This window comes from Ipomoea triloba, chromosome 7 (assembly GCF_003576645.1).
Source record: "Ipomoea triloba cultivar NCNSP0323 chromosome 7, ASM357664v1".
In the NCBI taxonomy this organism is placed as follows: domain Eukaryota; kingdom Viridiplantae; phylum Streptophyta; class Magnoliopsida; order Solanales; family Convolvulaceae; genus Ipomoea; species Ipomoea triloba.
The window spans coordinates 2,591,368-2,605,970 of NC_044922.1; the positions used below are offsets into that span (position 1 = coordinate 2,591,368).

Consider the following 14,603-nt stretch of genomic DNA (forward strand, 5'->3'; position numbering starts at 1 on the left):
AATTGTGTATTATCTAAAAACATAATAAATGTGAATGAAGGTTATACCACTGATTTATGTCTGTTTTTTGTATATTATGCTATAAAAGTTGTATTACATAATATTTTAAACAAATATACCCCTACCGTTATAACTTCCGTTACCTTTTCCACTATTGTTACCTATTTTTTACGCATCGCGCATAAGAAAAAACTAGTTAGACTAACAAAAGTAAAAGGTCAATCTTGCGCTAATAGTAATATAAATATAATATTCCATCATTTATGAGAAAAAAAAGAGCCAACTTTAACTTTCTAATTACTGAGGAAAACTGTTTTTTTTCTATTAAAAAGATACAATCATACAAAGTGAACCGTAAGTTTTTAGTTTGAGATCAAAAGACGTCAATAATATACACCGTTGAATCAACCCATTGCATCCATTCTTATCTTCTCCCTACTCATAACTATCTCAGTATGGAACAAAATCTAATCTATTTGGATGTTAATTCCTTATTAATACCCTAAGCTAACTAAACTTGCCAAACATAAAATCCAATTTTAATGTAAAAACCCATGTAACCAAACAACATAAATTTCTTAATGTTACTGTGCATTATGAACATGAATTTTGTGTATTATGTTAAATGTTTATGTGTCTTCAACTATATAATTCTGTACATTATGAACATGAATTTTGTATTTTATGAAATCAAATTCTATATATTGCCCATATATGAGAGCAAAATATCGTTTCGAGCCCTTCAGCATTTTCCTATCAATAGAGTTGCAATTGCCTTCTAGCAACCAATATACATCAAGTGAGTGGAGAAGCATGATTCTCATATTAGAAAGTTATATATGGATTTAATTTTTGTCATCAAATATAGTCAGGAAAGAACGAATTAAAATATTTAAAATTAATAAAAAAAAAATTCATCTACCTTTTGAATGGTCGTAAATATGTGTTTCTTTAGCGGCAGAATACCATCAAGAGGATTATATTATTTTCTTTATCAAAATCATGAAGGCCCAACCAAGAAAATTGAGAAAATGTAACCGCGCCATTTGGTCAGAGATATGAAGTTTGGAAAGAAAAACTAGGATCGAGTCTTACCAGCAGCAATGTAGGAGAAACCTTTCAAAGTCGGAGACTCCGTGTGTGCAATAATAAGCAAATGTCTAATCTCTATCGGGTCGGGACGTGGGACTCTTGGGTAAATTCCCCATACTTTGAGTAAAAATACAACATCCATAAGGTGTGGATGAGATAGCGCGAGTCTCTTCCCTTTTAACTAGATCAAGGCCTTGGGATTGAAGAAAACTTGTGGTAAATATTGTTGTGTATTTTTTGGACAAAACTTACCAAAATTATTAGCAACAACGAATTATTTTAGTTTTCTAAAATTGAAGAGAATTAAGTGCAAAGACTAAGAACCATCCAATTTTTGCCACAATTTAGAAATGTGTCTCACACATAACTTATTTACATATTCTCTAAGTCTAAGCTAAGCAAGATGTCAGTTCTAAGTACTAAATTAGATGCTGATGATGATATGATTCCAAGTATAGCAAATCCCTATCTCTCTTTTTTATGTTAATTATATTCTGTATTTTATGTGTACAAATACATTCATATATAAGAAAACTATATATTTACATTAATGAATTGAACCCATAGATGGCTTGTAAGAAAACTATTTACATTAATATTCAATAATGTTGTCGGTAGAATGTCACTGTCACTTTATCCTAGATTTACGATACGTTGTAACGAAAATTGGAAAAGCACTCCACATGAGAGAGGATGGAATCAAAGAAAAAAAAAATCTTAAAACACAAAGGAAAGAGAGAAAGTACCCAACATTTTCTTAGGTGACATTTAGGTGGAGAGCACCAAATTAAATTAAAAACCCTAATTCTCCCCCCCTTCCAAAAAAACTGAAATTGTCATGCCATGTCTGCCCTTCACCCCACCCCAATGAGACCAACCAAGGCCAGCTTAGATGTGTGCATGTTGTGAGGGGCAGTTTGGTAAAGTTGAAAAGGCAGAAACTCTTTGCTGTTCTTGGTAAGAAATGGCACTGCAAAGCTCTTAAATTGGCCAGCTCCATAATATCACGTAGGGTTCATATCTGGTAAAAAGCCATTTCTAAGTCATTTTCTCTGCCAGCTCTCTTTCTCTCTCTCTCTCTCTATCTCTCTATCTCTATATCTATCTCTATAGTTGCAGGTACAAAGAAAGAAAGAGATAAATAATTGGGGTTTCTTGGTTTTGTGGGAGATAAAGGAGGAAGAGGAGCTAAGGGATTGTTTGGGATTTTGTTTGAAGCTTTGGAAAAGGGTTTGAAGTTGCCAGAAAATAGCAATCTTTTCAGTTGAAGCTACTTGATCAGGTCTGTGGTAGATTAAAGTAGTTTAACATAGGATAATATTACACCCACCTGCTTAATTTTTCTTCCAAACAAAACACATCCAAAAATAATAGCAATCATTATTGTTATTATTATAAGTAAATTAGCAAAGTCAAGAACAAATATGTGTTTTTTTCCCCTTCATGCATTTGCAGAAAAGTGATTATCATAGCAACCTTCCAGATTTTCATTATATATATATAAATATATATATATATATATATATACATAGTCATCATGCTAGGTTAGATCTGCTGGAAATTTTTCAATTTTTTAGTTGTCTTATTTTCAACTTTAAGTATTAAAGAAGCTATTTTTGTTCTTGAATTTCTGTTTAATGTGTTTTTGTCTGTCAGCTTAGACTCATAAAAAGAGTGAATCTGATCTGATCAGATTCTATATATATATATATAAGCATCATCAATCAGATATATAGTTCCAAGAAGATTTTTTTTTTCTTTTTGTTTTATTGTTTTTGGGGTTTGGATCAAATTAAAGAAAGATTCTTTGTTTGATCCTTAATTTCTTGATTATGTTTCTTCTCTCTTTTCATGAAATTCATTTCTGGGGATCTGATTACAACATTGGGTGTCTTAATAATTGTCCCACAATTCTTTTTGGATTATGAGGAAACTCTACTGGGTAAAATCTGTCCTTGTAATCCTAGCTGACAAAAAATCACAAAGAGGTAAATCAACCTAGGTAGTTCATATCTGATCGCTCATACCCAAAAAGCCAATAAGCTGTTCTCAGTGGGAGTTGAACTTGAAAGCTTGTGGTTATTAAGTCAACAGGACGACCAACCTGACTGGCTGGATGGGTTGTCCCACAATTTTCTGAATTGTAAAGGGGATGTAATTAATGTTTGTTCTTGGATCATTAATATAATGTTATCAGATGTAATCTAAATGGTAAAATGATGCCATGGATAGGACTGCAAGCTAAGCTGAGATGGGGAGGGGGAAGATTGAGATAAAGAGAATCGAAAACAACACGAATCGCCAGGTGACCTTCTGCAAGAGGAGGAATGGGCTGCTAAAGAAGGCTTATGAGCTCTCAGTTCTGTGTGATGCAGAAATTGCACTCATTGTTTTCTCTAGTCGTGGCCGCGTTTATGAATACTCCAACAACAAGTAATGTTTCTTTTTTCTGTTCTTTTGTTTCCCAGCTCTGCTCTTCCATTCCCTTATGTTAATATATAGCTTCATTAATGCATATATATTGTGCTGTCTGGACAAGTTCTATGTTGTCCCATTTCTGCAACTACTTTTTCATTTTCTGTTGTCCCATGTTGATTATATATTGTGCTGTCTGGACAATTTCTATGTTGTCCCATGTCTGCAACCTAACCTTTTCACTTTCTGTTGTCCCAACTTAACTTCATCAATGCATATAGATATATATTTGTGTTGTCTGGACAAGTTATATGTTGTCCCATGTCTGCACGCAACTTTTTCATTTTCTTGTTCATACAAGTAGAGTCAAACTCTGGACACAACTCGAATTGAATCCGACTTAGTCTCAGGAAGGATCCCATATGCTATATAACCCCCACCCCACCCCCATCACCCCCCCCCCCCCCAAAAAAAAAGCTATTAAAAAAAACAAAAAAAACAAAAAAAAAAAACTAGAAGTTTCTTGAGTAGCAAGATGGTTGAGTTTTCCCCCTTTTACATTCTTAGTAAAATCTTACATGGTAACTTTACAAATTGCACATTATTCTTGTACTTCTTCTCACCCCACTTTCATGCACTTGGAGTGTTTCCTCCTTTCTTTTGGGATTCTTTCATTGAATTGGGATGAGTGTTGATGAGGCATGCTGGATAGTAGAGATGAATGAGTGAAATATTTTTCCTCTATAATGTATGACACAACTTTTGGTNGGGGGGGATGGGGGGGGGGGGGGGATATATAGCTACTATATATGTGTATAAGCTTGTCACTTCCCACTGCTATTTGATTCTTCATTTGTGGATCTCTAGCTCATCATTCATTCTTATATTGATAGACAAGCTATGTGCCTATGTGGCATATGTACACTTAGTGCTAACTTTCAATTTAGTAACATTTTTAGTCATTCCCACAACTTCTCTTGACAAAATTTTACTAGAGTCTACATTTTTAAGCCAATGTTTGAAAAAAAATATTACAGTGAAGACAATTCTGTCCTTGTATAATTGTTAAGAATGCGTACTTTGATAGAATTTTGCTTAAGAAGTCATTGAAATTGAAGGATCAAAATGGCTATTAAATTAAATGTCAAGCACTAAAATTACAATTTTTTAAAGTAAAAAAATCAAATATGGTATGACAACAATTGTTGTTGGATTAGAAAAAAAAAAAAAAAAAAAAAACTCTACAACAACAATAATAACAAATAAATAAAGTTTTAAAAAAATAATAAGTAAAGGCCAGCAGCATGCATAAGAAATTAAGTGTCAGTTTCTCAAGTTAGGGTTCAATTCTTGTCAAAATTTTTCTGGTTGATCGAGTTCATGGCACATAGTCTTTCTAGTGCGATTTACCTTTTTTATGTAGTTTACAAGCTATTATACAGGAACAAAAATTATCCAATACACACTCTTATGTAGTGACTGCGTTGTCCTTGTAACCCAAAAAAAAAAAAAGGGTCAGTCCATGTCTCATTAATTGGCTCATAAGTTCTCAGGCAGAATTTGCACCAAAAAGCACCCCACAAGACTAGAATCTCTCCCTGTGGCTTAATTGCTAGTTCCACCTCTCACATGCAAATGTATGCAGTCTGATCTGATGTTTAAACATACAACTATATATATATATATGTCTGTGTGTGTGTGTGTGTGTGTTTTGAGAGAATCCAAACCCCACTTTTGGATGTGATCATAGCTTTATGAAGATATAGATCCACCCACCCAGGCAGTCCAGTTTAAGGTTTCATGATCTGGTTTCCTGTTTTGTGTTATCTCATTGTACTGTGATCTTTGTTCCTTGCTTCCCTTTTCAGCTTTGGGGTTTTATTGCTTGCATCCTTTTGAACAAACAACCATCTGAACACAATCTTAATCATTACTAGGTTTTTTGCCTCCCTTCACAGCTAGGAAAATTAAAGTTTGAAATCCCAATGACTTTCTTTTCCTATGAAACCTTTCCCCACCCCCACAAACTATAAAGAGAGTAGATGGTCTCACCCCAAAGAGATAGTTCAGCGGGTAGAATCTGATTCTCGTATCAAAATATTATGAGTTCGATTATTGTCAACACTTTAATTATAAGTTAAACCTGTTGCATAGAGTCTTCTTAGTGCGACTTATCTCTCTTGTGAAGGGTTACACCCTTCCGATAATGATTGCAATTTTCTTTACTTATCCAAAAAAAAATATAGCTAAAATCGGAAAAAGTGGGATTTTTTTTTCAAAAAAATAAAAAATAAAAATTTCTTGTTGCATGATACATATATGTATGAGGATTAATATATATAATTGAAGTGATGGAATATTGGGATTAAATACATATAAAATTCACTCATTTAACTATTGGGAATATATATGCAGCATTAAGGGCACAATAGAGCGATACAAGAAGGCAACTTCTGATGCTTCAAATATCTGCACCCCTCAAGAGCTTAATGCCCAGGTATTTTCTTATTTAATTAACTCAACTCTTTAATTTATATGCTTTTAAAATAAAACATCTAATAACGAATATGAATATTGAGAAAAAATAATTGATCTTTTAAAAAACTAATTTGTCGTAACTCATTCTTACATTTAAATATTACTAAAGTAATCATACTTGTAAAATCATAGTATACATTATTGTTCATTATACAATATAAATTAATACTTTTGTATGTATACAAAAATTGCGGAGTAGTATTTATGATTAAAACATCACTATCTACCAAATCATGATATATATGAACTAAAATTTATATGTTTTCCTATTTATATATATATATTAAAATATAGTATGTGATGTAATGTAAGTATTTTATTTTTAAAAAAAGGTTTAATTTTTTTTTTAAATTAGCTTGTGGTTCAGTATGGGTGGGTTAAGGCCAAAGAAATTTGACCAGTCTGCTTCAGATGTCAGCCCTCCAAATTTCTAGCCCACTACTGGGTGATGTAAGACCGTCTGCGTTAACACCCTTAGTACTGGCAAATTTTTGTGTGGACAATAATAAAAAGTACAAATTTTAATATAATAAAAGTACGGCAAATTATGTTGTGAACCAGGTCCATCTTGCAAGGTGGACCTGGGTCCAAAACTACGTCGTTTTTGTCTCTTTTTTTTTTTTTTTTTTTTTTAATTAGTAAACATATTTCTGAATATAGAGTTGTCCAAAAATGTGTGAATATAGAGGTTTCAAAGTGTGAATGTAGAGTATAGAAATCGTGAATATAGATTTATGATTGTATGAATGTAGAGTTGTCCAAAAATGTGTGAATGTGGAGGTTTCAAATTGTGAATATGGAGTATAGAAATCGTGAATGTAGAGTTATGCATGTGTGAATCTGTAATAGAGTTAACAAGTTCTAGCAACTTGTAGCCTATAATGTGTGAATGTGGAGTTCTCAAGTTGTGAATATGGAGTATAGGACCTGTGAATATAGAGTTTTGGATGTGTGAATGCATAACAGTGGTAATATATTTACTAAACATATAATCTTATAATGTGTGAATGTAGAGTTTACAAAGTGTGAATGTAGAATATAGTGTATGTGAATGTAGACCCAGGTCCACCTTGCAAGGTGGACCTGGGTCCACGGCATAACAACCCTAAAAGTACATTATCCATGTACTAAATGGACATTATACAAAATAATGTACTTTTAGTACTCAAAAAATTTATTTTTCTTAAATATAATTTACATTTTTAATATATTAAAAATACATTATTTGTGTACTAAAGTATAGTCCACGCAACTATGTGGAACAATAATGATTGCCTAGTAATAATGATTGCCTAGTACTTTGGTTTAAAAAAGGGAAAAAATTATTTTGTTGAGAAATCCATGAAATTCATTTGATTATCATATATGTTGTTTGATGTGGATGTAGTTCTATCAACAAGAATCAAAGAAGCTGCGTCAACAGATACATATGCTCCAGAATTCCAATAGGTAACCTCAATTCACAACAATATATATGCATGCATGCATTATATATATATGATTTTACTGTTTCCAAAAAGGTACAATGAAAATGACATTATTGTAAATAAAATTATAATTATTTACAAAAATATTATTAGTCATCTCTATTTATAATAATAATAATAATAATAATAATAATAATAAACACGGTACGGTATAGACCCTAGTCCATGGTATAATTTGTCGGTCTTTTTAACGTTTTAGCGATATGAATAAGGATTTTCTTTTTCAATAGCTGATGTTGATGTGCATATTATATTGTAGGCATCTGGTGGGAGAAGGCTTGGGCTCTTTGAATGTGAGGGAGTTGAAGCAACTAGAAAGCAGGCTTGAAAGAGGCATTTCAAAAATTAGGTCCAAAAAGGCAAGTTGAATGCCACTATTTTTTATTACATATTCCACTTCAAATCAACGAGGAGGATCAATTCATAGTTTTTACTTGAAAAATGTTTCTTACAAGATAACTATCATATATATGTCACTTTGTTTTTATAGTTGCAGCAATATATAATCCTCAAATACACATTTTTTTCTGATCTGATGATTTCATGTTATTATGTATGTGTTGAACAGCATGATCTAATTATTGCTGAAACTGAGAACTTGCAAAAGAGGGTAACATTATCTTATCTACTGCTCATTTATATATATGCCATCTTTTTACTACATACTACCCTTCAATATGCTTTAAGATTTTCATAAACTTTCTTCACCAAATTGCACTCAAATCTCTTGTGATCAACCAACAGGAGGTACAGCTTGAACAAGAAAACGCTTTCCTTCGCGCCAAGGTACCTAAACTTTGTGTGTGTGGTTGAATATGTCATCTTGTAACTCTAATCAACAAAGGATAACAATGAGGTAAACTGGTCTAACTTGCCTATACCTGATTGACTCAAATCAATAAGGCCAATAAGTCACTCCTACTGGAAGGCCACTTGTAATAACCTTGTGGTTATTAAGTAGATCAACAGCCTGAACAGTTTGACTGGGATTGCCTCCAAAATCAATAATCTTGTAACCCTAGCTAGCAAAGGACCATAAGTAGGTAAATCAGCTTAAGTTGCATATAGTTATTTGGCTCAAACCAAGTCCTAAAAAGACCAGTAGACCACTTTTGCTGAAAGTTGAACTTGTAACCTTGCGGTTATCAAATTAACAACTTGACCAACTTAATTGTGGTGGCTCCCAAAGTTTTGGGTCTCTTGGATCTATGAATTCTTGTCTTCAAAATGGCTTATATTGGCCCTTTTTCCCTTTGAACAGATAGCTGAAAATGAGAGGCTGCAGCAGCTAAGCATGATGCCTGCAGGGCAAGACTACCATGCCATCCAGCACTACCTTGCTCGCAACATGCTGCAACTCAATGTCATGGAAAGTGTGCAAGCTTCCTACCCTGTTCCAGACAAGAAGACCCTCCACCTCGACTAAAGAACACAAGTACATCTTCTCCCACCTTAACCCTGCAGAGGGCTAGTACTTCTGTTCATGTTTTCTTGCCTATTTTCTTTGAGTGGTGGGTGGTTTTGTCTGTGTTTTCTAGCCCTGCAAGCTCATTTCTGCATGCAATTTTGATGTGGTTGCCCACAAAGCAAAATCCCTCGTCCCACCGTATGAAGGGTAAATCACAATGACTCAGTCACTGACCCATTCATTAGGTGGGAGGACCAGTATCTAGTGCCCTAAAGAAGTCACCCTACTAAGAGGGCGAAACTCTCACATTGTGTTTGTCAGGCTCGAACCAACTGAGCTATCCGTGCAGGCGTGATTTTGATGTTGTTGATATGTGTGCTTGGATGGTAGAATGATGATGACAGTTTTGAATTGTGGGGTTTGTGTTATGCAGGTTGGTTGATGCAGGTGTGTTGTGCAGATCAGAGGGAGGATACATTTGGCTGTTGGTGTGTTTTTCATTTGTGTACTATTGCTACTACTCAGACTTCTGCTAAGACTTTGTGTTTAGTGCTGTGTTTGTTTGTTTGTTTGTGTGCAACCATAACCGTCCAAAAGCTAAACAACTTAATTAGTTACTAAAATCTTATTATCATCTTCTGCCATTACACACATTTTGCATTTATAGCTCCAAATATCCATTTCAAAGCCTGTTTAGAAATTCAAAATGAAGTTGATTTCTCACGCCTAGCTCTTCCCCCTATCACCCAAAGGGTGTCAAATAAATAGGGAATGCATCAAAATTAAAGTAGCACCAAGTAGGATGATTAATGCAGTCAAGTTTTATAAACCAAATTGTTTTACCCTCAAGTGACAATGGGATTAAAAACAAGCAACCTCAAATAGATAGGATATGAACATCAACAAGTTTGTCAAAGAATATAGCACCCGTTATCTCTAGCTTGCCGGAGTTGCTCAGTCTCCTTTTGGGTTCTCCCTCAGCTTATTAATCTCATCGTTGGATCTCTCTTGGGCTTCTCTTACTTGAGCACTATGCTCCTTCGACAATTCCTCAGCCTCCCTTTGCGCTCTCTCGAGATTCTCCCTCAGTATACGAATCTCATCACTGGATCTCTCCAAGGCTTCTCTTGCACTCGCCTCAGCCTGCAAGCGAGTGGTGTGTTCTTTTAACAATTGCTCCTCGAGCCTATTAGTCGTCTCCTTCAGCTTAGACTCCACCTGCCAATGCATAAGCTTTATAAATGGCGAGTATAACAATGGCACTCTTTGCTTCCCTAACTAACTTTCATCATCTTCATGGATTATTCCATTCTTTGACACACATAGATTGATATGATCTCAAAAGGCAACTTCACTAAAACAGGGAATAGTTCCATTTCAGAAGAATGGATAATGCATTTTAATTGTGGATAGCATGGAGAACATACACATACTGACTAGTCAGTAATGTTAGCACAACGCAACAAAGACAATATCAAACTAGTCGGGTTTGGCTTTAAAGAACCATATTAGGTAATGTCAGCTCAGCATGTTAAAATAACAAAAAAAAAAAAAAACCACAATTGACAAACCATTTCAGCGATGCGCTTAAGTTGCTCTTCATACGATTTGTGCATTTGATCCTTCAATAAAGATAAGTCCTGTTTGGTGTATCCCTTCGAGGACTCAACTTCTGCAGTTTCATTGCGAAGTCTAATTGCTCCATCCTGTTGAATAATTAGCATCGTGAATTAGCATCCGGAGAACCAGAGTGATATTACAATCAAAAATAACATAAACAATGAGTCCAAAGAATGACATACCCTCAAGTGCGAGAATATCTCATCAGTATATGGTATCCCATTGTTCTGTTCTACCACCATGTTTACAAGGACAAGTAGTTCTCTCAATTGTTTAGCTTTCTTGGATGCATCTGTCGTCTTATTATCGAAAAGCACTTTCCTATTTCCACACATCTTAAGAACTTCCTGCAAATCAGAAAGATATAACACATAAGACAACCAAAAATTAGTAGACTGTCAAATTAGAATTTAGATACACAAAACTATGAATATGAAGTCGCGAGATTGAGACTTGGAAGATAATTTAATCTACGAGCAGAACAGATTATATTATACCTTTAAAGGCCCGGGACAGTCACGACCTAAATAGTCATCCAAAGTTTCTTCATTTTCATCGAAATCATCCCCACCAGTGAAAACAGCAATCATATAATCAGTCAATTTGCTTCCAAAAAAGTCGCATAATCTCTGAACAGCAGCAGCTTCTTCTCTTGAAAACCGGGCTCTAGCTGAGAAAACTACAAGAACAGCATGTATACCATCCTTAGCCATGTTGATGCACCTAACAATTTCTTTCCCGATAAACTCAGATCCACCAGAAAAATCAAATAGACCTGCAACAACCAGTAACCGTTCCAATACAATCCACACTTAAAACAATTAAAAGAGAAAACTTCAAATGGACATCATATAAATATATTTGGAAGATTAATAGCATCAACATACCCGGTGTGTCAATTACATTGATAATTTGCCCATCGTCCAACACAGTTCTTTGTAACTCACAAGTACTAGTGACACCAGCCAAGCTTTTCATCGACTTGAATGCACTAGTTCCAAGAATACTGTTACCAGTAGCGCTTTTCCCGTTACCAGTCTTACCCACTAAAACCAAAGTTCTTCCATAAGCCAACTCCCACTCATCATTATCATAAATCTCACTTCCACCCATAATCTGAGACCAAAACCACATCATGATTTCCAGGAACCCACAAACAACATTCAATCAATTCACTAATCAATGTGGAGCAACAAAGAACATCATCAATGAATGGTAGATATATGAATTTTTATCTTCTAAAGACAAAACATGGCAAAAAGGGGTAACCCAGCTAAGTTGGTCAGACTTTCAAATTGTTAACACAAGGTTACAAGTTTGACCCCAATATAAGTAACCAATTCAGCTTCTTGGTTTGAGCCCGTCAGCTCAGCAACCTAGGCTGATTTAGCCCTGTAGTCTTGACTCCATAATCCAAACAACATGGCAAACATCCAACAGACTAGAAATCGAAAAGTACTAACTCAACAACATGCTTACACACAATTAAGGTTGATCAATGAACACTAAAAAACACGCAATCACGGAGCACTAGCATTCAAATTTCAACAAAAGGGTAACCAGAAGAAATCCCTTCACGGGCCAAAAACCCAACCTTTATGACAAACAAAAAATCAAATTTCGAAGCAAAAATGCGCCCAAGAATCACAAAACAAAGGAAAACACTCCCAACAATTAGAAAACAAATGAATTTAAGATAGATAGATGAAGGAACTGGCTAACCGTTAGTGATGGATTTTGCTGTAGAGGGAGAAAGGGATGACTTCACTTGCAGGAGAAAGAGACGACGACTTCAGGTATTTGAATGCATGTATGTATAAATATTTAATATCTGATCATTTTTTGGGTGTTTCCAAGGCTACTGTATGTCTGTATGAGTAGTAGATCAGAGTAGATTTTGTTCATTTCCAAAGAATTGGGTATTATAATAGTCGGCTGCATGCGTAATTGGCAAAAATAAATGTGTTTCTTGCAAATGGCTTCACACTCAAGAGTAATACCTTCCACTTTATAGACAATTCCCCCGCCTTCGATCACCTTCTTTGATAAGCTTCTCCTTCAAGTTTTAACATGTATGTTAGTTCCCGATATGACAACACCAACTTATGAAATTAATATATGGATTAAAATCTCAATATAATGAGAACTTTTTTTATAAATGAGAATATAGATTATAATCTCACTATAATGAGAATTTTTCATAATTGAGAATATAGATTTTCATTTGTAGTTTAACTACTAAATTACTAATGTAGTTTACAAATAGAGATAATTCCATTTTCGGTCCTAGATTTATAGGTGACAATCCACTTTTAGTCCTTTTTTATTAGAACATCCTCATTTGGTCCTAGTGTTATTGTGGCATGACCAATTTTAGTCCTCCAGCAACAAAATCGTTGAAATATCGTTAAATACAAAGACATTTCAATCTTTTTTATGCGAAGTATGAATTACTATATTTTTTATGTTTATTTTTTTGAAAACATTCATAATTGAAGACCGAAATGTCATTGTATTTAACGATATTTACACTGATTTGTTGATAAAGGACCAAAATTGGTCATGCCGCAATAATACTAGGACCAAAAGTGAGTGTTCTAATAAAAAATGACTAAAAGTGGATTGTCACCTATAAATCTAGGACCAAAAATGGAATTAACTCTTTACAAATATATCTTTAATTTTAAATAATTTATATTAAACTTTTAATAAAATATTATTTTAACTAATTACTCATCTTAAATATCAATTTTGATTTTAATTGTAAATATCTATATTCATAATTTTTCATAATTCAACCACCTATATGAAATGATAAGCAGGATGGCATCACACTACATGGCAGTTGCCAGTTGACATATATAAAATTTAATAACATTAATAGTTTTGGGATGAGGGTCAAATAGACTAGAGATGGCGACCAAGGTGGTCTCCTTCTACACGGTTGCTTTCTCCGGCTGGACACGACCGGTGGTTGACGGTTTGACTTGTTTGCCGGAATTTGGCCGGATGTTCATCAGAATTGGCCGGAATTCTGTTTTGCCTACAATTACAGGTCATAAATATGTTAGAGGGTTTATTTACTCCAAAATAATAAGTTTGATGGCCTAATTAGAACTTTTTGAAGTTGAAGTTTGAGGGTCTATTTGACCGTTATCTCAATACCTTTTAATAATTTAAATATTTTAAATATTTAATTTGTGCATCACATAGGTGACATACAAAGTAAAAGACTTTGTATGTGGTGCTATGGAATTAAGATTTAATTAACCAGATAAAGTATACTGCAAGTTTCTTAAGATTGTACCTATATGAGAGAAACTAGTATGTTACATGTGCGTTCGATATTAATACAATCAATAGTATAAGTATATACAATTTAAAACTATTAATTCAAAGTATGTAATATTCAATTGATTAGCAATCAATTAGTAAAAAAATGCATTGTTGAACTTATATGGCACCCTATATCTATTCCTTGCATGCGTAGCTCCCTCGCCTCCTCGGCATATCTTAGCGCGCTCCCTCGATCACAGAAGTCAAGTCTTCCTTCCAAGACTCATCTTCTTCACATCCCGATGAGTAGCTGGGTGATATAGTTTTCCACAGTAACAAAAAAACTAGTAGACTATCAAATTAGAATACACAAAACTATGAATATGAAGGAGCTGCAATTAAGATTCAAGACTTGGAATATAATTTGATCTACGATCAGAGCATATCAGAGCAGAAAAGACGCAATTAACTTGAAATATAATTTGATCTACGATTAGAGCATATAAGAGCAGATTGTATTATACCTTTAAAGGCTCGGGACAGTCACGACCTAAATAATCATCCAAAGTTACGTTCTAACTAATAAGCCCTAATTCTACTTATATTATAAATACTAAATTCAATCCTTACCGAGGAAGAAAGGTCAATCCTTACTGAGGAAGAAAGGAGGCCTTCAAGAGAAAGAAACATCAACTTAGGGCAAGAAAGGAGGCCTTCAAGAGAAAGAAACATCAACTTAGGGCATGAAAGGAGGCCTTCAAGAGAAA

The 14,603-nt window shown here is 34.2% G+C and overlaps 2 protein-coding genes across 2 annotated transcripts; one reads left to right on the plus strand and one right to left on the minus strand.

Annotated features, from left to right (window-relative positions):
* Positions 1–2,054: 2,054 nt before the first annotated feature.
* On the plus strand, positions 2,055–9,520 carry LOC116025889 (agamous-like MADS-box protein AGL11). The gene is made up of 9 exons (XM_031267264.1): positions 2,055–2,374; positions 3,325–3,525; positions 5,923–6,004; positions 7,433–7,494; positions 7,792–7,891; positions 8,101–8,142; positions 8,277–8,318; positions 8,794–8,967; positions 9,374–9,520. Exons 2-8 carry the CDS (start codon positions 3,344–3,346, stop codon positions 8,956–8,958), a joined length of 675 nt encoding a protein of 224 aa, XP_031123124.1. The 5' UTR covers positions 2,055–2,374; positions 3,325–3,343; the 3' UTR covers positions 8,959–8,967; positions 9,374–9,520.
* Positions 9,521–9,741: 221 nt separating this feature from the next.
* LOC116026339 (immune-associated nucleotide-binding protein 9-like) lies at positions 9,742–12,436 on the minus strand. Its single transcript, XM_031267823.1, has 6 exons — positions 12,283–12,436; positions 11,448–11,676; positions 11,058–11,335; positions 10,743–10,907; positions 10,512–10,646; positions 9,742–10,158 (listed from the first exon to the last, which is right to left on the minus strand). Exons 2-6 carry the CDS (start codon positions 11,671–11,673, stop codon positions 9,895–9,897), a joined length of 1,068 nt encoding a protein of 355 aa, XP_031123683.1. The 5' UTR covers positions 11,674–11,676; positions 12,283–12,436; the 3' UTR covers positions 9,742–9,894.
* Between the last annotated feature and the right edge of the window lie 2,167 nt (positions 12,437–14,603).

What these genes read in the sequence shown, in the direction of transcription:
- LOC116025889 (XM_031267264.1), top strand. Translation starts at nt 3,344, where the DNA reads ATGGGGAGGGGGAAGATTGAGATAAAGAGAATCGAAAACAACACGAAT. An exon ending in ATGCTCCAGAATTCCAATAG is followed by an intron (nt 7,495 to 7,791) that starts GTAACCTCAATT and finishes ATTATATTGTAG; the next exon opens with GCATCTGGTGGGAGAAGGCT. An exon ending in ACGCTTTCCTTCGCGCCAAG is followed by an intron (nt 8,319 to 8,793) that starts GTACCTAAACTT and finishes CCCTTTGAACAG; the next exon opens with ATAGCTGAAAATGAGAGGCT.
- LOC116026339 (XM_031267823.1), bottom strand. Translation starts at nt 11,673, where the DNA reads ATGGGTGGAAGTGAGATTTATGATAATGATGAGTGGGAGTTGGCTTAT. An exon ending in AGATATTCTCGCACTTGAGG is followed by an intron (nt 10,647 to 10,742) that starts GTATGTCATTCT and finishes ATTATTCAACAG; the next exon opens with GATGGAGCAATTAGACTTCG. An exon ending in TTAAGCGCATCGCTGAAATG is followed by an intron (nt 10,159 to 10,511) that starts GTTTGTCAATTG and finishes ATGCATTGGCAG; the next exon opens with GTGGAGTCTAAGCTGAAGGA.